The sequence below is a fragment of the Macaca thibetana genome, chromosome 16 (assembly GCF_024542745.1).
Source record: "Macaca thibetana thibetana isolate TM-01 chromosome 16, ASM2454274v1, whole genome shotgun sequence".
NCBI classification, from domain to species: domain Eukaryota; kingdom Metazoa; phylum Chordata; class Mammalia; order Primates; family Cercopithecidae; genus Macaca; species Macaca thibetana.
Genome location: NC_065593.1, coordinates 71,490,289 through 71,514,073, shown reverse-complemented (window position 1 = coordinate 71,514,073; position 23,785 = coordinate 71,490,289). Strand labels below are relative to the sequence as shown.

The 23,785-nt window shown below is 44.8% G+C and overlaps 2 protein-coding genes across 11 annotated transcripts in view; both read left to right on the top strand.

The window, feature by feature from the left end:
- Nucleotides 1–15,259, top strand: part of AMZ2 (archaelysin family metallopeptidase 2) — a 50,985-nt gene extending 35,726 nt beyond the window's left edge. For 2 of the 9 annotated variants that reach the window (XM_050762469.1, XM_050762468.1), the window contains 7 exons: nt 6,153–6,237; nt 7,294–7,576; nt 7,898–8,071; nt 8,163–8,291; nt 11,859–12,022; nt 13,136–13,312; nt 14,931–15,259. In XM_050762469.1, coding sequence (XP_050618426.1) covers nt 7,294–7,576; nt 7,898–8,071; nt 8,163–8,291; nt 11,859–12,022; nt 13,136–13,312; nt 14,931–15,086 — 1,083 coding nt within the window. In that variant the 5' untranslated portion in view covers nt 6,153–6,237 and the 3' untranslated portion in view covers nt 15,087–15,259. Of the gene's footprint in view, nt 1–5,155; nt 5,223–5,676; nt 5,843–6,152; nt 6,238–7,293; nt 7,587–7,897; nt 8,072–8,162; nt 8,292–11,858; nt 12,023–13,135; nt 13,313–14,930 lie in introns of those variants that run through there. The other 7 variants (XM_050762464.1, XM_050762467.1, XM_050762463.1 and 4 more) reach the window with 7 other exon arrangements.
- A 1,780-nt stretch (nt 15,260–17,039) lies between these two features.
- Nucleotides 17,040–23,785, top strand: part of ARSG (arylsulfatase G) — a 147,591-nt gene continuing 140,845 nt past the window's right edge. The window contains exon 1 of one of the 2 annotated variants that reach the window (XM_050762449.1): nt 17,040–17,307. The gene's annotated coding sequence lies outside the window, so the exon portion shown is untranslated. The remainder of the gene's footprint in view (nt 17,308–23,785) is intronic. The other variant, XM_050762446.1, reaches the window with a different exon arrangement.

Genomic DNA, 23,785 nt, shown 5'->3' with positions numbered 1-23,785 from the left:
GAACCACCTAGAAAGCATGGAGAAGCTGTTATGCCCAAGGATCATTTGTATATTTAGGAATGCCTAAAATTAGTACATTACTGACTTGTTAAATTGCTTTCTGACTGTAAAAGTAATAATACTTATTGTAGGAAGTTTGGAAAAGGCAAATTAACAAGTAAAATGGGAGAGAGAAAGAGAAATCAAAACCACTAAATATCTCATTATTCATAGATTATTACTTATCAGCACTTTTTTTTTCTTTCTTTCTTGTTTTTTTTTTTTGACACCAAGTGAGTGTAGTGGTGCGATCTTGGCTCACTGCAACCTCTGCCTCCCAGGTTCAAGTGATTCTCATGCCTCAACCTCCTGAGTAGCTGGGATTACAGGCGTGTGCTGCCATGTCCAGCCAATTTTTGTATTTTTTAGTAGAGATGGGGATTTGCCTTGTTGGCCAGGCAGATCTCGAGCCCCCGACCTCAGATGATCTGCCCCCCTCAGCTTCCCAACGTTCTGGGGTTACAGTCATGAGCCACCGTGCCTGGTCAAGCACATCTTTTTAAAACAAAAATAAGATTACAATGTATAGGCCAGGCAAGGTGGCTCACGCCTGTAATTCCAGCACTTCAGAAGGTGGAGGCATGCAGATGGCTTGAGCCCAGAAGTTCAACACCAAAACACGCCTGGGCAACATGGTGAAATCCCCTCTCTATGAAAAATATAAAACATTAGCCAGGTGTGATGGTGCATACCTGTAATCCCAGCTACTTGGGAGGCTGAGGTGGGAAGATCACCTGATCCTGAGAGGTCCAGGCTGCAGTGAGCTGTGATCACACTACTCTACTCCAGCCTGGGTGACAGAGTGAGGCCCTGTCTCAAAAAAAAAAATTACAATGTGTAAACATTTCTATGTCACACTTTATTTCCTCTTAGCATTTCTCTAGGTCACTGTTGTCTTTGATAAATGATTTTTTTTTTTTTTTTTTTTTTTTTTTTGAGACAGTCTCCCTCTGTTGACCAGGCTGGAGTGCAGTGGTGTGACCATGGCTCACTGCAACCTCCGTCTCCCAGGTTCAAGCAATTCTCCTGCCTCAGCTTCCTGAGTAGCTGGAACTACAAGCATGTGTCACCACGCCTGGCTAATTGTTGTATTTTTAGTAGAGATGGGGTTTTGCCATGTTGGCCAGGCTGGTCTCAAACTCCTGACCTCAGGTGATCAGCCTGCCTCGGCCTCCTAAAGTGCTGGGATTACAGGCATGAGCCACTGTGCCGAGCTGAGAAATGATTTTAAATAGGTGTTTAGTATTCTAACATAAGAATGTACATGTAATTTATGGTCTATGATTAATAATTTATGCTTTTCCAGCCTCCAATAGCTGGATATTTTGATTGTTTCTAATTTTCATAATTATAAATAATATTTTGGTGACTGTCCTTAACCATAAGTCTGTGAGGTCTCTTATTGGGTCAATGGGTATGAACATTTTAAAAGCTATTAATACTCCATGTCGGGTTGTTCACCAGAAAGATTCGACCTGTTTATACACAGTTCCGCCAGCACAGTCTACCATCATTGGACATTATCATCAAATACAACTTTTGAGTAACCACGTTAATGTATCACACAATTAAAAAAAGATCAAGGTTGGGGGCAAATTCGTAAAATGGAATGCAAACAAAAATAAATGAACCGAACTATATTTCATGTTAATAACAATACTACACTGAAGGGTAGAATTGGGAGGGGGAAGAACTAACCCAGGTAGGTAACTTGAACACAGTATTTTAATATATATCCTCTGGCAGTAAAGAACCTTAAATACATACTAATTGGTAGAGTTGTTTTCCTGCAGTGCTATGGATTAGGAATTCTGAAATTATTTTTAGTACATATTCTAGTACACAGCAAATAAATAAATAAATTGTGAATAATAGGAGCCAGGTTTCTCTCTACTGGCAAAGGACATCATACGTATGGAAAAATGGAAGGTTAGAATGAACGAACTCTGTGGTGTCAGGCTGGACTGGAATTAGAAATGTCAGTATGGACTCATGTTTTAGTTGTACTGTGGCTACTTATGAAAATGTGCTTGATTTTTGGGAATATACTCTGAGGTATTTTGGAGTGCGGGACATCATGTTTGCAATTTACTTTTTTTTGGAGACAGTCTTGCTCTGTTGCCCAGGCTGGAGTGCAGTGACGTGATCTCAGCTCACTGCAACCTCCGCTTCCTGGGTTCAAGCGATGCTCCTGCCTCAGCCTCCCAAGTAGCTGGGATTAGACATGCAACGCCACGCCCCACTAATTTTTGTATTTTTAGTAGAGATGGGGTTTCACTATTTTGGCCTGGCTGGTCTCAAACTCCTGACCTCAAGTGATCAACCCACCTCAGCCTCCCAAAGTGTTGGGATTACAGGTGTGAGCCACCAGCCCAGCCTGCAATTTACTCTCAAATAGTTCAGGAAAAAAATGCGCATTTACATATGGAGACGGAGATGAAGACACAGAAAGAATGAGATTGATAAAGAAATGAGGTAAAATGTTAAGTACTGGGGAATCTGGGTGAAAAGAATGTAGGGATTCTTTATACTATTTTTGCCACTTTTCTGTTAGCTTGAAATTATTTCAAAATAATGTTTGGCCAAATTAGCAGCTAAGAAAAAATTATTAGAGTGGTTTTCATTTTACTTCATTCGTGTGTTCAGTAAAGTTGAACACATGGATGTTAATGGACCATTCGGGTTATATGGTTCATATTTTTTGCTCATTTTTATGTCATGGTGTTTATCTTTTCTGTGTTGATTTGTAAAAGCTATTTTTAAACCCTTCATCTGCCATATATGTTACATTTCTTTCCTGCTTTCTGCCACCTTCTAATGTTATTACCAACTTTCTTTTCCAACCTTGGACCACTGGCATATTCACTCATTTCTAAACATTAGAACTTGTAGTGCTCTTTGAAATGTAGTCAGCCTATGGTTCATTCTGCAACTGCATATTAGTTAACAGGCAAAAATATCTTAGTAAGGGAGAGTGTCTTTTTCTTCTAATGAAAAAAAAAAAAAAAAAAAAACAACAAAATCTAACCCGCCCCCACCACGCACTAAGGTGTTTATTTATTTTTTTGAACAGGGTCTCACTCTGTTGCCCGGGTTGCGGTAATGTGAATCACGGCTCACTGCAGCCTCGACCTCCCAGGCTCAATTCATCCTTCCACCTCAGCCTCCCGAGTAGCTGTAGTTGAGACTACAGGCATGTGTCACTACACCTGGCCTTTTTTTTTTTTTTTTTTTTTCAGAGACCGGGCATGGTGGCGGGCGCCTGTACTCCCAGCTACTTGCGAGGCTGACGCAGGAGAACGGCATGAACCCAGGAGGCGGAGCTTGCAGTGAGCCGAGACAGTGCCACTGCACTCCAGCCTGGGCGACAGAGCGAGACCGTGTCTCAAAAAAAAAAAAAAAAAAAAAAAAAAAAAAAAAAAAAAAAAAAAAAAAAAAGAAAGAAAGAAAAAGAAAGAAAGAAATTAGCCGGGCGTGGTGGTGCGTGCCTGTAATCCCAGCTACTCGGGAGACTGAGGCATGAGAATCGCTTGAACCCAGGAGGCAGAGGTTGCAGTGAGCCGAGATCCCACCACTGCACTCCAGCCTGGGTGACAGAGCGAGACTTCGTGTCAAATAATAATAATAATAAAGATGGGCTGTAATTGTCTCCGTTTTACAAACTAATGAAGAGATGAAAAAGAGGTCAAGTTAACTGGCACAAGTCCCACGCTAGTAATTGAGGGTTTTGGGATTCAAGCACAGACCAACCACCTTTGCCCCTACGCTATGCTACCTCAGGCAGTCGGGAGATAGGCGCCCAGTCAAAAGGCACATGTAAGAAAAACTGAAGCAGGAGTGGTGCGTCAGTATTCTCAATTTCAAACTTTGAGAACAGTCATGTCCTCTAAGGAGAGCCAACAAGGGGTTACAAGTGCTGAAGTCATCAAGAACATGTGTCTGTCTTTACTTGAGACTGGGAAGGAAAATTAGGATGAGGAAAATCCAGAGAATGGTAAAATGGCCTGACTTGAATAAGAACTGAGACAGGGCTCGGTGGCTCACATCTGTAATTCTAGCACCGTGGGAGACCGAGGCGGGTGGATCACCTGAGTTCACGAGTTCGAGACCATCCTGGGCAAGTGTGAAAATCCGTCTTTATTGGTGGGGGGGAGGGAGGGAAAGTCAGGCACGGTGGCCCATGCCTGTAATCCCAGCACTTTGGGAGGCAAAGGCGGGCGGATCACTTGAGGTCAGGAGTTCGAGACCAGCCTGGCCAACATGGTGAAACCCCGTCTCTACTAAAAATACAAAAATTAGCAGGACGTGATAGCGGGCACCTGTAGTTCCAGCTACTGGGGAGGCTGAGGCAGGAGAATCGCTTGAACCCAGGAAGCAAGAGTTGCAGTGAGCCGAGATTGTGCCACTGCACTCCAGCTTGAGCGACAGAGCGAGACAACGTCTCCAAAAAACAAAAACAAAAACAAAAACAAAAACAAAAAAAGTCAGAAAAAAGAAAAAGAAAATGGCGAGGCCCAGAAAGACTGAACTTCCCACCCGAAGCCACAGAGCTAGCTCAGCCCTAATGCCGGCCCCGCGGTGCCTTTCCGAACTCACGGCCTCCCCTCGGTATCCGGGTTTCGGCCTTGGAGCGCCAGGAACGCCACGAGGACGCACCCCACACTTGCGCGTCTAGGTTCCAGCCCCCGCGGCTCCCAACAAAAAAAGAAGGGAAAGTCCTGCGGGTGACGGCCCCGGGGAACGCCGCGGCTCTACGTCAACCTGGGGCGGCCACCGACTCATTTGGGGCCACGCTGGTTGCATTCGTCACGCCGGGGACGTCTCTCAAACCCTTCCATACCGGCGACACGGGCGCGTCTGTGTCTCTCGATAACTGGGTCGCGGAGCCCCCGCGAGGGCAGGCGAGGAACCGGCGACTGTGGGGACGAACAGCTGGGGCTTGTAGTCCCCTCGCGACCCTCTATTCTGGAAGAGGCCGGGAGCGGCCGCTGACCTGCTCTGCGCCTGCCCAGGCGGCCGCGCGCTCAGCGGCGTGGCGCGGCGCAGGCGTGTCGTGAGTGGGGCGGGGCCCACAGGGCGTGCGCGACGGAGCGGCGCGGTGCGTGGCGCGAAGGGGCGTGGCGCCAGTGGGCGTGGCGTAGTGCGAAGAGACGCGGTGCGCCAGCGCGTGAGGGCTGCCGCGGGTGGGTTGTGTCGAGGCCTGTTGAGTTAGGGCGGTTCGCGGGTGCTGTCAGAGTTGGCCCGGGGCCCCTAGGCAGGGCAGTCGGGTCGTAGAGGCGGGGGCCAGTCGCGGTCAGTGGAGAGGGATGAGGATGTAGGAGGGGCGGACGTAGCGGAAGCCGGGGGACCGCTGGGGCGGAGTGCCTCTAGGGCGCAAGGGAGGCCTTTCCCGTGGCTCCTGGGGAAGAAGTGGCGAAGCGAGAGTCCCCGGGGAACCCCCACTCCACCCCCAGCCGGAGACTGGGTTGTGCCTGCACAGACCAGAGCCCACAGTGCAAGTTGCTATAGGCCACCAGCCAGGGTGGCCAACTCCTCCCGGTTTGCCTGGGATGTTCTGGTTTTGGGACCAAAGCATCCCAGGCCTCCAGCCCACTGCAGTGACCGAATTCTCCGCCCCCTGCCTGTCTTCTCCCGCAGCTTCCCTAGATTAAGCTTGGGAGGCAAGAGGAGGCCTCCTGACCTTTCATACTGCCTTTTTAATATTAAGATGAAGGCACACTCCACAACTTTTTTCCGGCCAGGCCCAGACATGTCCGTCCTTGTAAGATAAAAGCTTCCGTGGGAGCCTTCCTTCTTAATCAAGGTAGGTAGACTACAGGAAGGTGCATCTTGTTTTGTATTTTGTCCTGTAGAAGTCAGATTTCCGCCCAGTTGTGTGGGAGTGAGGATGAGCCTATGCTTATATCAGAGCTTGAGTGCAGAGACATTTGATCTGGAAATTCAGCCAGCCTCTTCAACCCCAGAATTCAGAGGTTCAATCAGAACAGACATTAGCTTAAGTTTTCCCATCAGTCGTCTATCATTAAACTGGCCAAATCTAGATAATTAGAAAATATGACAGAGGTGATCCGGACAGATGTTCAGTTTTTTCCCCCCTTGTCTAATTCAAAAAGCCTCGTGGTGGAACATCGGACCCTTCAAGAGGAAGGATGAAAGCTCTACATAGGAACACGATGTGAATGGAAGAAACCTGTCATTGTGAGTCTGGCTTTTGATTAGTCATCTGATGTCTTCCCTAATGTGACATGACTTTGAGGCCGTAAACTTCAGTGGCTAAGCTGTAGCTTCTCAGCCTGCAGTTAAATTGCAGAAATGATAGGGCTTACATTAGTTTTGTTTTTATTTGATGTTGAAGATCTTTGAGTCACATTAGAAACGGTGAGTATTTTTCATGTGGCACTAATTAGTTAATTCATAATATTATTTTTTGAGTCTCTATTGCCCAGGCTGGAGTGCAGTGGCACAATCACGGCTCACTGCAGCCTCGACCTACTGGGCTCAGATGATCCTCCCACCTTACCTCGCAAGTAGCTGGGACTACAAGTGCACACCACCACGCCCGGCTAGTTTTTTTGTAGATGTGGGGTTTTGCCATGATGTCCAGGCTGATTTCAGACTCCTAGGCTCAAGCAGTCCTTCTGCCTTGGCCTCTCAGAGTGCTGGGATTATAAGCGTGAGCCACCATGCCAGGCCAATATTCCCCAAAAGAAGGAAATAGGGTGTGAGGTCCTGCTCCTATGGTCACCATGAGGTTTTTTTGTTTGTTTGTTTTGGACTCTTGCCCAGGCTGGAGTGCAGTGGCACAATCATGGCTCACTGCAACCTCAGCCTCCCTGGTAGCTAGGACCACAGGTGTGCACCACTATGCCCAGGGAATTTTTAAACTTTTTGTAGAGATAGGGTCTTACTGTGTTACCCGAGCTGTTCTCAAACTCCTGGCCTCAAGCAATCCTCCTATCCCAAAGTGCTGAAGTTACAGGCATGAGCCACCACACCTGGCCACCACTAGTTTTTGTAATGGGAGCAGGTTCCTTATGAGATAGAGGAATGGATTTCATGATTGTCTTTTTAATTTCTTAGCTCCCCAAGAAATTGATTGGACATGAGGAAACCACTCTTAAATGTGACCACTCTAAAGCATTATCAGTCAGTCATTTCACTCTAGGGAGAAATCAGAGCTGTATATGGAGGTTAGGTAAAGTCCCCAATATGGATATGCATTTTTATATTTGACTACTTGTGTTTTTTTGTTAGATGCAAATAATACGACACTCTGAACAGACCCTAAAAACAGCTCTCATCTCAAAGAACCCAGTGCTTGTGTCACAGTATGAGAAATTAGATGCTGGGGAACAGCGTTTAATGAATGAAGCCTTCCAGCCAGCCAGTGATCTCTTTGGGCCGATTACCTTGCATTCTCCATCAGATTGGATCACCTCCCACCCTGAGGCCCCCCAAGACTTTGAACAGTTCTTCAGTGATCCTTACAGAAAGACACCCTCTCCAGACAAACGCAGCATTTATATACAGGCCATTGGTAAATACTGGTAATGTGCTGGTTTTGGTTCGGTTTTGCGATGGCGCTGTTGTCAGGAATAGTCCGGGCTATTGGTCTGATTCAGATGGGCCGTTTTAGGATCATTTTTGATATCATTGCAATGGTACAAGTTTTGTAGCCAAACTGACTTAAAAGATAACATTTTATTTGTTTTTAATTCATAGCAACACCAATGAATGATAAAGGTGTATTGAAAATTTAGTTGGTTTTGTTTCTAATTTGAATCCTCTTACTCATAGACTGGGTAAACACTGAATAATCATCTTAAAGTCTGTTTTTAAATGTTCTTCCATATTATAGGCTCTCTAGGAAACACCAGAATTATCAGTGAAGAATATATTAAATGGCTCACGGGCTACTGTAAAGCATATTTCTATGGCTTGAGAGTAAAACTCCTAGAACCAGTTCCTGTTTCCGCAACAAGGTGTTCCTTTAGAGTCAATGAGAACACACAAAACCTACAGATTCATGCAGGTGAATTACACAACTTTGCAATTTAAACCGAGTAAAGGAAGCATATGTATATAATATACACTCATACATTTATGTATTTCTTTTTAAATAGGGGACATTCTGAAGTTCTTGAAAAAGAAGAAACCTGAAGATGCCTTCTGTATTGTGGGCATAACAATGATTGATCTTTACCCAAGAGACTCGTGGAATTTTGTCTTTGGACAGGCCTCTCTGACAGATGGTATTCCTTTTTTGGCGTTGTTGTTAGAAGCTTCTTCAACTTGAGAATATTTGAAGATGTTAAAAGAGGGAAAAAAATTCCAACCAAGAATCGTTTTGATATTTAAAACTGTATAGTATTTTCAGTTGAGACATTATGCCATAATGGGAAGCGTGCTGTTGGTAGATTCTGATAATCTGGGTTTCAGTTGGCCGTTCACTATGTACATGACCTTAAAGGTAACAATATCCACATCATGGAGTGATTTGGAGATAATTTACATAAAAGTGCCTATACATAAAAAGTGTGTATAAACCTGGACAACATAGACCACATGTCTACAAAAAAATAAAAATAAAAAAAACTAAATTAGCTGGGTTTGGTGCCATATACCTGTAGTCCTAGCTACTCAGGAGGCTGAGGTGAGAGGATTGCTTGAGCCCAGGAGGTTGAGGCTGCAGTGAGCCATGATCACACCAGTATACTCCAGCCTGGGCAATAAAGTGAGACCCTGTCTCAAAAAAAAAAAAAGTATATATAGGCCTGTCATATATATAGGCATTCAGCATAACAGCTAGTAAATGTCAGTAATTCAGTAGCAAGGTGAATTAAACCATTTACAGTTTGAGCTATTATTAATGGATGTGAAAATCTTGCTAATTGTTTTTCAGTTTTTTTCATAATCATCTTGCACAGATAGAAGAGCTATAGAGTAAGTGTATACTTCTTTCTCATCCTACGATGTTTGTTTTTTAATTTAAAAAGTCAAAACTTCCATCTTTGATTTGAGATATGTAATAAACCTTGACTCATTAGGAACTCTGCATGGTAATATTGGGGATGGGAAAGGTTCCGGAAACCGGTTATATTTTTAACTTTTTTTTTTTTGTCATCTTCCTACTTACCTTCTCCCCTCCCCTTCATTTTTGCTCTTACCTCCCTAACTTCACTCCCAAGAATCCAAGACAGACTTGAAAGGGAAAAGGCCCCCCAAGGGGAGTGGTTTATTAGTGTTCTGGGGATGGGGAGTATGTACAGGGAATATCCTTAGAGTTTATGGTCTGTCTGGATGTTATATTAGCTTTAGGATTTGTGGGGGGTGGTAAACTTTTTGGTACAAATGTTTCTACTAGAGTTGGGGGCTGTAGGGTTATGGAATCTCTTCCCACCTATTCTTTTATTCTTTATTCTCCATTTATGTGAGGTTCCTTGTAGCCCCCCATGGCCCTACCAACATGCATTCTTGGAGACGTGGGTCACTACTCTGTTACTGACTTTGGTGGTGTGCGGTAGCTTTTTATCATATGTTTTCTCTTTTATTATTAACCTGATAGAGATGGAAACATTGAAAAATAATTTTATCTACCTTTTATTTTTCTTTTGAGACAGGGGCTCCCTCTGTCACCCGGGCTGGAGTGCAGTGGTGTAATCATGGCTCACTGCAATCTCAACCTCCTAGGCTGAAGGGATCCTCCTGCCTCAGCCACCCGAGTAGCTGGTACCACAGGACCACCACACCCGGCTGTTTTTTTTTGTTTGTTTTTTTTTGTCGAGATGGGATCTCCCTGTGTTGCTCAAGCTCATCTCGAACTCCTGGGCTGAAGTGATCCTCCTGCCTCAGCCTCCCAAAGTGCTTTGATTACAGGTGTGAGTCACCACACCCAGCTAAAAAAAAATTTTAAAACCACATGTTCGTTTATCTAGATATTGCTAGCTGATTTATCTTACATATTTGAGGAGGTCAGGAAACATTTCCCCAAACGGTTTTTACTTTAATTCTTTTTTTTTGTAAGTTTCTTAAATATTACATGACATGAAAGATTGACATAGAAAAGTAGCAGGATTACACAGTGACAGTATCTTAACACAGTGGTCTTGTTTTCTCCAAGTTTACAAAGATTCATATTTTTAAATTGGGACGCATTGACTATAAAAGAAAATAATCTTCTGTTTGTAGGATTATTGGAAGAAAGAAGTGTCCTTGCTGAAAGTATTACTGTAGTGAGATATGCTCACACTTGATTGGCCAGAGGGGGTTACTTGTGATACATGAATAGATTTAGTGTTTTCTTAACTTCCAGAATGCTTTTTTCCCTAATTTTCTAATATCAGTCTACACTTTCTGGGTAAAGGGAGGCGAATAAGTTGTTTTTGAATCAAATTAGATTGGACAAATCTATGAGTTTATTTTCTTTAAAAATGTATTACTTGGCCAGACATGGTGGCTCACGCCTGTAATCCCAGCACTTTGGGAGGCCGAGGCGGGCAGATCACAAGGTCGGGAGATTGAGACCACGGTGAAACCCCGTCTTTACTAAAAATACAAAAAAAAAAAAATTAGCTGGGCGTGGTGGTGGATGCCTGTAGTCCCCCCTACTCAGGAGGCTGAGGCAGGAGAATGGTGTGAACCCTGGAGGTGGAGCTTGCAGTGAGCCGAGATTGCGCCTCTGCACTCCAGCCTGGGCTACAGAGCAAGACTGTCTCAAAAAAAAAAAAAAAAAGTAGTACTTTAAAATAAAAACTGAACGAGAGACATAAATAAAAGTGATCATGTAAACAAGTCGAATTATGAAGCAGTACCCTGTAGAGTGAGTTATGTAGCAAACCGTGTTCTCTGTGCTTGCAGAGATGGTTGATATAACTCTAAATGTAACACAGGAAGTCAGTTACAAGGGTATTTATTCTGGTCACCACACACTAGAGACATAATAGAGTTGGGCTGTTCTTTAAAAAGGGGGTGGGGGTGGGGCAGGGGAAGGGGTTATTCTGTCTAAAGCCGTGGTTTAAAGCATGGTCTTGAAGACATCAGGGCGGTTGTCTTCAGTCAGTGCTGCGTGAGGGAAGGCCAGCAACCCCTCCAGACACACGTGTAACAGATCTGTTTAGTGTGTCCTTAAAGAGTGAAATCATGACTGCCTATTGTTCATGTGATTTTTTTTTTTTTTTTTTTTGAGACGAAGTCTCGCTCTGTCGTCAGGCCAGAGTGCAATGGTGCGATCTCGGCTCACTGCAACTCTGCCTCCTAGATTCAAGCCATTCTCCCGCCTCAGCCTCCTGAGTAGCTTGGATTACAGGCACCTGCCATCATGCCTGGCTAATTTTTGTATTTTTGTAGAGACAGGGTTTCACCATGTTAGCCAGTCTGGTCTTGAACTCCTGACGTCAGGTGATTTACCTGCCTCGGCCTCCCAAAGTCCTGGGATTACAAGTGTGAGCCACCACGCCCAACCCAAGTGGTTATTTTTTATGATTCCTCTTTGAGTACGTGATTTGGAGTACTTGCTACTTTCAGAAAAAGACTTCTTTTGTGGGAAAAGACTCTCTGAAACTTCAGTTTCTCCAGTATTTCACCTCAAGTCCATTAAGTTTTACAGGGCAAGGCAAAGTGAATAGCAGCAAAAGATTTTGATAGGGAAATCTGGGGCAAAAGTCTTTCTTTTTGGTGGCAAACCATAAGTGTATCAGATGATGGGGACACAGTGACACAGAGGTGTACTCACTGGCCAGATGGGCCAGCAGGCTCTTCTTTCTTTGGTCTTTCCTCAGGGACCTTACTCTCATTCTGTCGCTGCTTGTCCTCTTTTGTAGGTGTGGGGATATTCAGCTTTGCCAGGTATGGCAGTGATTTTTATAGCATGCGCTATGAAGGCAAAGTGAAGAAGCTCAAAAAAACATCTTCAAGTGACTATTCAATTTTCAACAACTATTATATTCCAGAAATAACTAGTGTTTTACTACTTCGATCCTGTAAGGTAAGTTACTAAAAAAATCCAACAGGACGATTCTTTAAAAGAGATCTTAGTTCCATAAATTGTATATTGTCAGTCCTTAAGGTAATATTATAAATGAGTTTGTATCATTTGTATAATTTTGGTGCATAGTACTTGACTGAAATGATCAGTAAAACAATTTAAATGGATACCTTAATATTGAAATTTACAGTATCAGTGCCAGTTTTTTGTACTACTAGTTACAGGCAGCCTTGGCTGTACCCACATGCTGTTAGTGTAATTCCTGAATTCTGGTGTTACTGGGTGACCTACTTTTTCAAGCTACTGTGGTCATTGGGCAAAGCTGCCTTCCCCAGGCCTTTGGAGGACCTCTGCTTTCTGGCCTCTCTGGGAGCATGGGCCTTCCTGCCCTGGGCTCCAGGCTACCCTTGACTGTAGTTGTCCTGGCAGTTCCTGATATCCCCAGCTCGCTTTTGTGGAAAGCCTATCTCCCCTTTTTCCATAGCCAGAGAGATGAGCTTTTCCTTCAGCTAGAGAAATTCTGCTTTCACCTGTACTATTTGTTGGGGTTTGAGAGCTACGCCTCTTAGAACTACCCCCTGTGTCATTGCCACCTGATGTTCTCATTAGCATGCACATCAAGCCCCCTTTCTCCCAGACCTACTGAAATCAGCATCTCTAGGGGAAGGGCCCCAGAATCTGAATTACAACGAGTACCCTAGTCTAGATTAAGAGTTCTCAACCAGGGGTGATTTTGCCATCCAGGGAATATTAGCAATGTCTGGAGACATTTTTGATTTTCACCATCAGGGAGGGAGTTCTGTTGGCATCTAGTGGGTAGAGCCAGGGATGCTGCAAAGTATTGTGCAGGGCACAGGACAGCCTCCCACAACCTGGTATTGTCGGTCCAACATGTCAGCGGTGTTGAGGTTGAGGAAGTCTATAGCAGAAAGGCAGTAAGACATTTGGGGAGATGAGGGATTATTAAGTCTTTGAAGGTCTGGACGGGGTGAAGTTTCGGTGATAATACTAAGGGAGTTGATTCCTGTGTTTCCTGGAAAAGCAAGAAAAAGAAGAGACGTGTAGCTTAATGTGATGGTGGTCTTATAAAGCCTCAACATGATTGTCTTGCAGACTTTAACCCATGAGATCGGACACATATTTGGACTGCGACACTGCCAGTGGCTGGCATGCCTAATGCAAGGCTCCAACCACTTGGAAGAAGCTGACCGGCGCCCTCTAAACCTTTGCCCTATCTGTTTGCGCAAGTTGCAGTGTGCTGTTGGCTTCAGCATTGTAGAAAGATACAAAGTAAGTTGCGGGGTGGACAGTGTAAAGAGGGGAAAGTGGTTATCTGAGTAGCAAACTGATGTTTCTATTATATCCTTCTCTAGAGTTATAATTTATCAGAGGAAATTAGTGTAAAGATAAGCAGGAAGCTGTGGTTTAAAAACATGCGAAGAAATGCCCTTCTTAAAAACTTCAGCTTGCCTTTGAGTGATTTATGCTTACAGTTCTATGAGAAATAGTAGAAGTTTCCCTGCTTCTCTTCCATTTAGGGCAAGAGAGTTTGACTTTGCAGAACAGAATAAATATTGATATGTGTGGCAAAGGGCAAGAGAGTTTGACTTTGCAAAACAGAATAAATATTGATATGTGTGGCAAAGTTCATTTTTTTTTTTGAGACGGAGTCTCTCTCTGTTGCCCAGGCTGGAGTGCAGTGGCACAATCTTGGCTCATTGCAAGCTCTGCCTCCTGGCTTCACGCCATTCTCCTGCCTCAGCCTCCCGAGTAGCCGGGACTACAGGCGTCCACCACCACGCCAGGCTAATTTTTTGTATTTTGTTTAGTAGAGATGGGGTTTCACCGTGTTAGCCAGGATGATCTCGATCTCCTGACCTTGTGATCTGCCCGCCTCGGCCTCCCAAAGTGCTGGGATTACGGGCGTGAGCCACCACGCCTGGCCAAAGTTCATTTTTTAAACCCTATAAGTGTGTGGACAAGATTTATCTTTCCAATATGGGACAGAGGTATGATGTTCATTAGGAGGAAAAAATGATTTTCTTTAAAAAGGAAGAAGGAAAGTACCTAATCTGAGTATGCGTGTGTGTGTGCCCACACATGCCTACAAACATCAATATACATTCATGTGGCTACTCATGGATGTGACTGCGCATTCAGGTGACTGCACAGAAATGTCTACACACGTGTTTTCACATACATATGTCTATCCATCCCTATGTGTACACTTATATATGTATATACGTACATGTCAAATTAATACAATGCCGGCCGGGCGCGGTGGCTCATGCCTGTAATCCCTGCACTTTGGGAGGCAGAGGCGGGCGGATCACGAGGTCAGGAGATTGAGACCATCCTGGCTAACACGGTGAAACCCTGTCTCTACTAAAAATACAAAAAATTAGCTGGGCGTGGTGGCGGGCGCCTGTAGTCCCAGCTACTCGGGAGGCCGAGGCAGGAGAATGGCGTGAACCTGGGAGGTGGAGCTTGTAGTGAGCCGAGATTTCACCACTGCGCTCCAGCCTACAGCCTGGGCGACAGAGCAAGACTCCGTCTCAAAAAACAAAAAAACAAAAAAACAAAAAATTAATATAATGCCTTGTGGAATATTTAGCAAGTTGAGAAAAAATCCTATCATGCTAGTAACAAAGTGTAAGAATGAGTATATTTCTTTTTCATCTTTTTTCAATGCATACTTTTGACATCATTTGTAATTCTGTGTATATTTGGTATGCGCCATTTCACTCGGTATATCATAAGCATTATTTCATATTCACACCATCATTATCAAATGCAGCATCTTTGTGGGGTAAGATGTCACTCTATGATCTAGAGGCCAATGCTATTCTCTTGCCTGATAGTATTTTGCTGTGGTTTGTTGAAATGCGCATCTTTCCTGTTTTTCCAGGCACTGGTGAGGTGGATTGATGACGAATCTTCTGGCACACCTGGAGCAACTCCAGAACACAGTCGTGAGGGTAATGGGAATTTACCGAAACCCGTGGAAGCCTTTAAGGAATGGAAAGAGTGGATAATAAAATGCCTGGCTGTTCTCCAAAAATAAGGACCTTCAAATAGGAGTGATTGAAATAAATGACTACTTGCATGTTATGCTTTCATTTGGGTGGGATACTTCATCGGAATAAACTACTGATCTTGTGCTGTGTCAGAGTAACAGACTAGAACCTTCTTTCAGGTACCTGAATTGAAACTGAATAATAAAAACTCTAGAAACTCTTTATCTTCTTATCTTACTGGCCTGGTCTGTGGCAGCAAGCACTTTATTTCCATTCCCCAAATATGTTTATGTCTCCCAAGAAAGCTGGGACTGGTGGTAACGAGCAAGTAAATAACTTGAAAAAGAACGGTAGATATCCCAAGGAACCAACCAACATAATTTCCAGGGGGTGATTTTGTTTTTAGAAGAGCTGCTCCCCTCTGTTAGGCCCAGCCAAGTCACATTTTTGGACGTCTGTGGGCTCTGATCGTCACCACAGCCCTCCTCTTCCGAGAGACTTCCTTACTCTCTGGAGTGCATTACCTCATTTTTTTCTCTTGCTGGTTGTCACCTTATCCCTGAAAGAATGAACAGCTTGTATCAGTTTTTAGCCGCTTAAAATATGACCTCTCAGGAATATTTGTAAGTGAAAATAACAATGGTCCTTACACTACCACAACATTTGGTGGTGGGAGTTCTGTTGCAGTTCTGAGCTATAACATAGTCATTTATTTATGAGGGATCTTACAAATAGTGTGTAATGGTATTTATATTTGTGAGTGTTGCACTTTTTCTATAGATTTAGAGCAACTTTCAGGTTTATTTCAGTAATAATGTCTTTCTCACCTTCTTACGTTGTGAAGTGTTTACTTGAGTCGGAGAGAGTTTAATGGGGTTATCTGTTGGGGTGCCATGAATGCTGATGAGGACCTGCAGAGCGTGAACGTCAGCCCCATTGCTATGGGGGTGGAGGTGGAAAACCTCAGACTTGACAAATCACCTCTGCTAGATAGATGTATCTTGGAAATCTAGAAATTACAGTGAATATGGAATGCCAGTGAGCAGACAGCATTTCCCACTTTCCTATCTTACCTTGAGGGTAAGACTTGAGATATAGGCCGGGCGCGGTGGCTCAAGCCTGTAATCCCAGCACTTTGGGAGGCCGAGACGGGCGGATCACGAGGTCAGGAGATCGAGACCATCCTGGCTAACACAGTGAAACCCCGTCTCTACTAAAAATACAAAAACTTAGCCGGGCGAGGTGGCGGGCGCCTGTAGTCCCAGCTACTCCGGAGGCTGAGGCAGGAGAATGGCGTGAACCCGGGAGGCGGAGCTTGCAGTGAGCTGAGATCCGGCCACTGCACTCCAGCCTGGGTGACAGAGCAAGACTCCGTCAAAAAAAAAAAAAAAAAAAAAAAGACTTGAGATATATATATGTATAAATTTGAAACCTAGATTCTTCATTGTTTGATGTTTGCAGTATGATGTAAGGCACATTTTATATCTGAGTCAGTGGTTTCCCTTGGATTCATTCTCCTACTTGATTGAACCCATTTAAGTCATTTTAGAAAATGGTGATTTGCTATTAAAATTAACTGGAGAGAATACTGAATGCTGAATGAACAAAGTATTGAGCTAATAAAAAGAATTAATAATTTTCTACTGTCTAAATACTCTTAGAAATTAGTGAATTTGGAATGCTGTTCATTTTTGTCGTAGATCCTGATCCCAGTCACCTGTGGAGTTGGTATCTTTCCGGTCAAGAGGTTTTTCAGGCCTCAGACTTTTAATGGTGAGGGTTAAATAGAAGAATTTGGCGAGGATTACCCGTCCGTTCTTGTCCAGCTTGCTTTTTGAAACACACATTCCCCTGATACGAATAATTTACATTTCAAGCCCTAAGAGGGACAGAAGGACGCGTTACTCCCTCTTGGGAGCGGGAGTGCTAAAATCGAAGCAGGCAGCTGCGGGACCGCTATAGCCGGCCCTGCGCTCGGGCCCTTCCCGGGCAGGAAGCGCGTCGCTGTCCCGGGCTGCGCCCAGGCGGGTGCGGGCGCGCGGGCTCAGCAGCTGCGAACGGCCGGCGCACCGCCTGTTTCCACGCCCGGGGACTTCCCCCGGCGGGGCTCAGAAGTGTGGGGTGGGTCGCTTGGCCTCCCTTGGCGTCAGCGACCCAGGGTAACCTCCTCCACTGCCGCCCGCCGTGCAGGCCTGCCTGTGAGAGAGCCACGTGTGCCGCGCTCTGGGCATGGCCTTGGAAAGTCAGGACCGCCACGGCAGCAGAGCAGTGAGTGGAATCAACTTCCCAGTAGAGTATTTAAAAAGTGCTTCATTGAAGAGTTTGAATCTCAGTCACTTTCTAGATTCTGATATCTAGAGTAGCGCCGTCCAATAGAAATATAATACAAGCCACATATGTATGCTGAATTTTTCTAGTAGTCGTATTAGCAAATGCATAAAGAAGCGAGTGGAGTTAATTTTAATAGTATATTCTGTTTAATCCAGTGCGTCCAAAATATTATTTCAATCAATATCAATATCAATGCTGAATATTTTATATCCCTTTTTTTTTTTTTTTTGGTACCGTCTTCAAATTCCCGTGTGTATGTTACACTTACAGTACATCTTACTTCCAACTGGGCACATTTTCAAGTGCCCAACAGCCCCATGTGGCTTGTGGCTACTGTATTGGACGGTGCAGCTCTAGACCAGTACCCAACTCTAGTGTACCTGGAAAAATGTACCCATGATACTGAGTTGCTAGGAGAGGAAGGCTTATTTCAGGAAAAGGTCATGCAAGTCTTCTGTCGGTACAGCCAGTGCTGGCATTCAAGCTGAAAGGGCATAGACACTGTAAAGGCCTCTGGCTTTGCTATTAACTTGTTTCTTTAAAAGCTTGATACTATTCTCTGTTGCAGCTTGTTTCTTACCCTCCCCCCTTCATTTTCAAGGGCCTGGTATTGTCTTCAAATGCATTTCCATTTTTGGAAAGCAGAGTCGTAAAGCATTAATAATGTGGAGATTGTTTAGTCCATTTCATGCATGAGGACGCAAGCCTGCAGCAAGCCGAGTAAACTTGCTTGTTGTTTAACCAATGGCAAAAATGGGATCAGATCCCAAGTCTCCCTAATGTTGAATTATTTGTTGTTTTCACTGTGCTACATGACCTCATTGAAGTAAAATATCACCAGCCAGAACCTAACCATTTTCCCCCCAGATTGTTTACAAGGGGTTATACACGATTGAACTTTCAATTTCTTTTCTGTTCAAGTAGAGCCATCTGGGATCGCTCAAAGTTGGAGAAATCAGTCTATGTACTTCTGCCTTAGTGCCAAAAAAAGAGACGTGCAATATTTATTTATTTTTGAAATAGGGTCTTGCTCTGTTGCCCAGGGTGGAGTGCAGTGGCATGATCACGGCTCACTGGAGCCTCGACCTCCCGGGCTCAAGTGATCCCTCCACCTCAGCCTCTCAAGTAGCTGGGATTACAGGTGTGCACCACCATGCCCAGTGTATTTTTATTTTATTTTATTTTTTAGAGTTGGGGTTTTTTTCCACATTGCCCAGGCTGGTCTGGAACTCCTGAGCTCAAGCAATCTGCCTGCCTTGGCCTCCCAAAGTGCTGGGATTACTGATGTGAGCCACCATGCCCAGCCAATAGTTGCAATATTTAGTAAAGCTCTTGTGACTAGTTGAGGCATTAAAAGAAAGCATTATGGAAAAAAAAAAAAAAGTCTACTGGAAAATAGTTAAAATCTATTGGGGCAATATGTTCAAACTCACAGACCTCCATACTTAACCCAGTATTGATTTCATCCCACTCTTTTCTTTAGTGTCGGCTCATGGATCAGTTTTTTCTTCTTTACAGCTGACCCACCTGTATAGTACACTACTGCTGGGCAGTCTGAGACCCATCCAGCCTCGGACGCTGAACCGGTGGGTTCTGAGCATGATGCTTTCAGTGTCCTGTGGTTCTCCAGCCGTTTCATAGCAGCACAGACTCTCCTGAGCTGTAACTGTCAATAGATATCATTTTTTTCTCTTGTGTGACTAAAGGGAAAAAAAGTCTGTAACTCATTCATTCATTCATGTATTTTTTCATTCAACAATATTCATGGAGCACCGCCTACTGGGTGCCAGGCCCTGCTCAGAGCCTTGGGAATATAGCAATGAACAAAGAACTCCTACCCTAATACACTAGTGGATGAGACAGAGAGTCAAGGAATAAACAGATGCTTTATTTTATTTTATTTTATTTTATTTTATTTATTTTTTTGAGATAGAGTCTTGCCGTGTCACCCACGCTGGAGTGCAGTGGTGTGATCTTGGCTCACTATATCCTCTGCCTCCTGGGCTCAAGTGGTCCTCCCACCTCCGCTTCCCAAGTAGCTGAGACTACAGGCACGTGCCACCACGCCTGACTAATTTTTGTATCTTGTAGAGAGGGGTTTTACCATGTTGACCAGGCTGGTCTCAAACTCTTGGGCTCAAGCAATCTGCCCACCTTAGCCTCTCAAAGTGGATGCTGTTATAACCTAATGTCAAAGTAAACAGATAGAAACAAGTACCATTCTGAACAGGATAGACAGGAATGCCTCCTTAGGGAGGTGGCATTTGGAAGTGATCAAACTGAAGGGTCACATTGCATACACATCTCAGGGAAGGGAGTACCAAGCAAAGGGAACCACAAATGCTAAGGCCTGAAGCTTGCAACAATAAGAACAATTCCAGAAACAGTAAGAGAAGCTGGGCGTGGTGGCTCACACCTGTAATCCCAGCACTTTGGGAGGCCGAAGCAGGTAGATCACCTGAGGTCAGGAGTTCGAGATCAGCCTGGTAAACATGGCGAAACCCCATCTCTACTAAAAATACAAAAAAAAAAAAAAAAATTAGCAGGTGTGGTGGCGGGTGCCTGTAATCTCAGCTAATCGGGAGACTGAGGCAGGAGAATCGCTTGAACCTGAAGGCAGAGGTTTCACTGAGGTGAGACTGTGCCATTGTACTCCAGCCTGGGTAACAAGAGGAAAACTCTATCTAAAAAAAAAAAAAAAAAAAAAAAAAGGAAGGGCCGGGCGCGGTGTCTCACGCCTGAATTCCCAGCACTTTGGGAGGCCAAGGTGGCAGATCATGATGTCAGGAAATCAAGACCATCCTGGCTAACACGGTGAAACCCCATGTCTACTAACAATACAAAAATTAGCCGGGTGTGGTAGTGGGCACCTGTAGTCCCAGCTACTTGGGAGACTGAGGCAGGAGAATCGCTTGAACCTGGGAGGCGGAGGTTGCTATGAGCCTAGATCGCACCACTGCATTCCAGCCTGGGCAATAGAGCGAGACTCCCCGCCAAAAAAAAAAAAAAAAAAAAAAAAAAAAGGGCCAGTGAGGCTAGTGTAGCAGGAGCAGAGGGAAAAGGAATAGCATCCATTAGGCAGTTCACGCAGGGCCCACGGCTAAGGATTTATATCAGACTTGTGCTGTAAGAGGATTACTCTGGCTGCTGTATGGAAAATTAAGGTGGGGGTGGCGTGTTGCAAGAGTGGAAGCAGGCAGGCCAGCTAGAAGACTACTGTGATAATCCAGCTAAGATGATATTGGCTTGGATCAAGGGTCCTGGTGCAGTTGGCAGAAGCAGTCAGCTCCTGGATATATTTAGAAAGGAGAGCCGACTGGATGTGTGGAGGAGTGGGTTTGAGGAGGAGGATCCAGAGTTCTGCTGAGGACACTTTAAGTTGAAGATGCCTAGTTTTATATGCATGCCCTGCTGTGCGGGCAGATGTAAATCAGGAGCTCAGGGACAAAGTTGGGACTAAGAATGGGAGGTGCCGGTGCAGAGAAGGTGTTTAAAGTTTTGGTCGAATTCTAGGGTGTATAAGTTGTTAGGGAAGTGAGTGTGCTTGTTCTTGAGTTGCTGGAAAGGCGTATAAATGACACAAATACATGGTCACAATATGTATTTTCTCAGTAATATTTGGGGAAATGTTCTGGGCATCAGGTTTCCCGTCTAATTTTCCCTGTAGGAAGCGGATAGTCATTGAAGTAGTTTGATTTGGGTGTGAGTTGTTACATGGAAAGCGAAGTTCTAAGTTCTCTTGCCGCTTGTTCTGCACCTTTAGAGAGTCATTACAAGAACTGAACACTAGGGGGACCCAGTTTCCTTACTTATGCAACGGGGGCTGGCCCAGCTCTGGGCTCTGGTCACCCTCACTTAGGACACATGCAATATAAACACAAATCTGAAAACAAGGGCAGCGTCTCTTTTCTCAATGCAATGTGTACTTATAGCAGTGATCATTTTTGCGTGTAACGTGTCTGAATTCCTTAAATAGGTCATTTTAAGTAATGTGCATAACCATTAAAATTTTTCTTTTCTTTTTTTTTTTTGAGACGGAGTCTCGCTCTGTCGCCCAGGCTGGAGTGCAGTGGCGCTCACTGCAAGCTCCGCCTCCCGGGTTCACGCCATTCTCCTGCCTCAACCTCCCGAGAAGCTGGGACTACAGGCGCCCGCCACTACGCCCGGCTAATTTTTTTTGTATTTTTAGTAGAGACGGGGTTTCACCGTGTTCGCCAAGATGGTCTTGATCCCCTGACCTCGTGATCCGCCCCCCTCGGCCTCCCAAAGTGCTGGGATTACAGGCATGAGCCACTGCGCCCAGCCAAAATTTTTCTTTTTTGAAACAGGCTCTCACTCTTTACCAAGGCTGTGAGCAGTGGTGCCATCTGGACTCACTGTAGCCTCTGCCCCCTGGGCTCAAGTGATCTTCCCACCTCAGCCTCTCGAGTAGCTGGGACTACAGGCATGAGCCACCATACCTGGCTAATTTTGGTTTCGCCATGTGGCCCAGGCTGGTCTTGAACTCCTGGGCTCAAGCAATTCACTCACCTTGGCTTCCTAAAGTGCCGGCATTACAGGGATGAGCCACCACACCTGGCCACTGTTTAAAGATTTAAAGGCAATGGCTTCTAAACTCTCATTCCCTATTTGTGAGCCCCATATTTGCAAACTTTTGAAAATAAGGATCATTATTTCTTTTTTATTTTAATTTTTAATTTTTATGTTTTGAGATGGAGTCTTGCTCTGTCACCAGGCTAGGTTGCAGTGGCGTGATCTCGACTCACTGCAACCTCCACCTCCCAGGTTCAAGTGATTCTCCTGCCTCAGCCCCCCAAGTAGCTGGGATTACAGGCATGCACCAACATGTCCGGCTAATTTTTGTATTTTTAGTAGAGACACAGTTTCACCATGTTGGCTAGGCTGGTCTCGAACTCCTGACCCCAAGTGATCTGCATGCCTCGGCCTCTCAAAGTGCTGGGATTACAGGTGTGAGCCACCGCACCCAGCTGAAGGATCATGATGATTTCTGATTTACAATAGTTGAATTGGAGTATGGGAACTAAATGTAATAAATACTACTTGGTGATTTGAATCTGCTCCACGAGAATTCTGACATATAATCCATTTTCTATTTTATCACCAGGTATTAAGCAAAGGGAAAGGCAAATAAATGCTCAAAAGCTGCATTACATGTTATTGGAGTATAAAACCTATAACTTTGTTAAAAGGTTTGGACACATTTTGTGTTAGTTGCGGATACATAGGTCTTAAAAGAGTAGTACATGATCTTAACTCTTTTTTTTTGAGACTTGGGGTTTCGCTTTTGTTGCCCAGTATGGAGTGTAATGGCGGGATCTCGGCTCGCCTCAACCTCCGTCTCCCAGGTTCAAGCGATTCTCCTGCTTCAGCCTCCCAAGTAGCTGGGATTACAGGCATGTGCCACCATGCCCGCCTGATTTTGTATTTGTAGTAGAGACGGAGTTTTTCCATGTTGGTCAGGCCCGTCTCGAACTCCCGACCTCAGGTGATCCACCTGCCTCGGCCTCCCAAAGAGCTGGGATTACAGGCGTGAGCCACTGCACCTGGCCCAACTCATTTTTATAACTAGAATAATTTTACTTTTAGGGAGAGAAAATCTGCATAGAACCCTATATAGACTTTTAACTGAAACCTCTTGAAGTCAACAAGCTTAAAGCCAATCTTTTTAATCAGGGGAAGTGAAACCATAAATAACAGCCTGGTGTGGTAGCTCATGCCTGTAATCCCAGCACTTTGGGAGGCTGAGGTGGGCAGATCACCTGAGGTCAGGAGTTCGAGACCAGCCTGGCCAAGATGGCGAAACCCCGCCTCTACTAAAAATACAAAAATTAGCTGGGCGTGGTGGCACATGCCTGTAATCCCAGCTACTTGGGAAGCTGAGGCAGGAGAATCACTTGAACCCAGGAGGTGGAGGTTGCAGTGAGCCGAGATCACTCCGGCCTGGGCAACAAGAGTGAAACTCTGCCTCAGTTAAAAAAAAAAAAAAAAAAAAAAAAAAAAGGAAAAAAAAGAAAACATAATTAGCAAATGTGTTAGCTATAATGTCGGACGCGGTGTATAATGCTGGGCGCAGTGGCTCACGCCTGTAATCCCAGCACTTTGGGAGGCCACGGTGGGTAGCTTACTTGAGGTCAGGAGTTCAAGACCAGCCTGGCCAACATGGCAAAATCCTGTCTCCACTAAAAATACAAAAATTAGCTGGGTGTGGTGTTGCACGCCTGAAATCCCAGCTACCTGGGAGACTGAGGCAGGAGAATTGCTTGAACTCGGGAGGTGGAGGTTGCAGCGAGCCAAGATTGCACCACTGCACTCTAGTCTGGGTGACAGAGCAAGACTCTGTCCCAAAAAAAAAGGGTTAACTTATTCATCGTTCCTATTTTGGGGCAGTTATGAT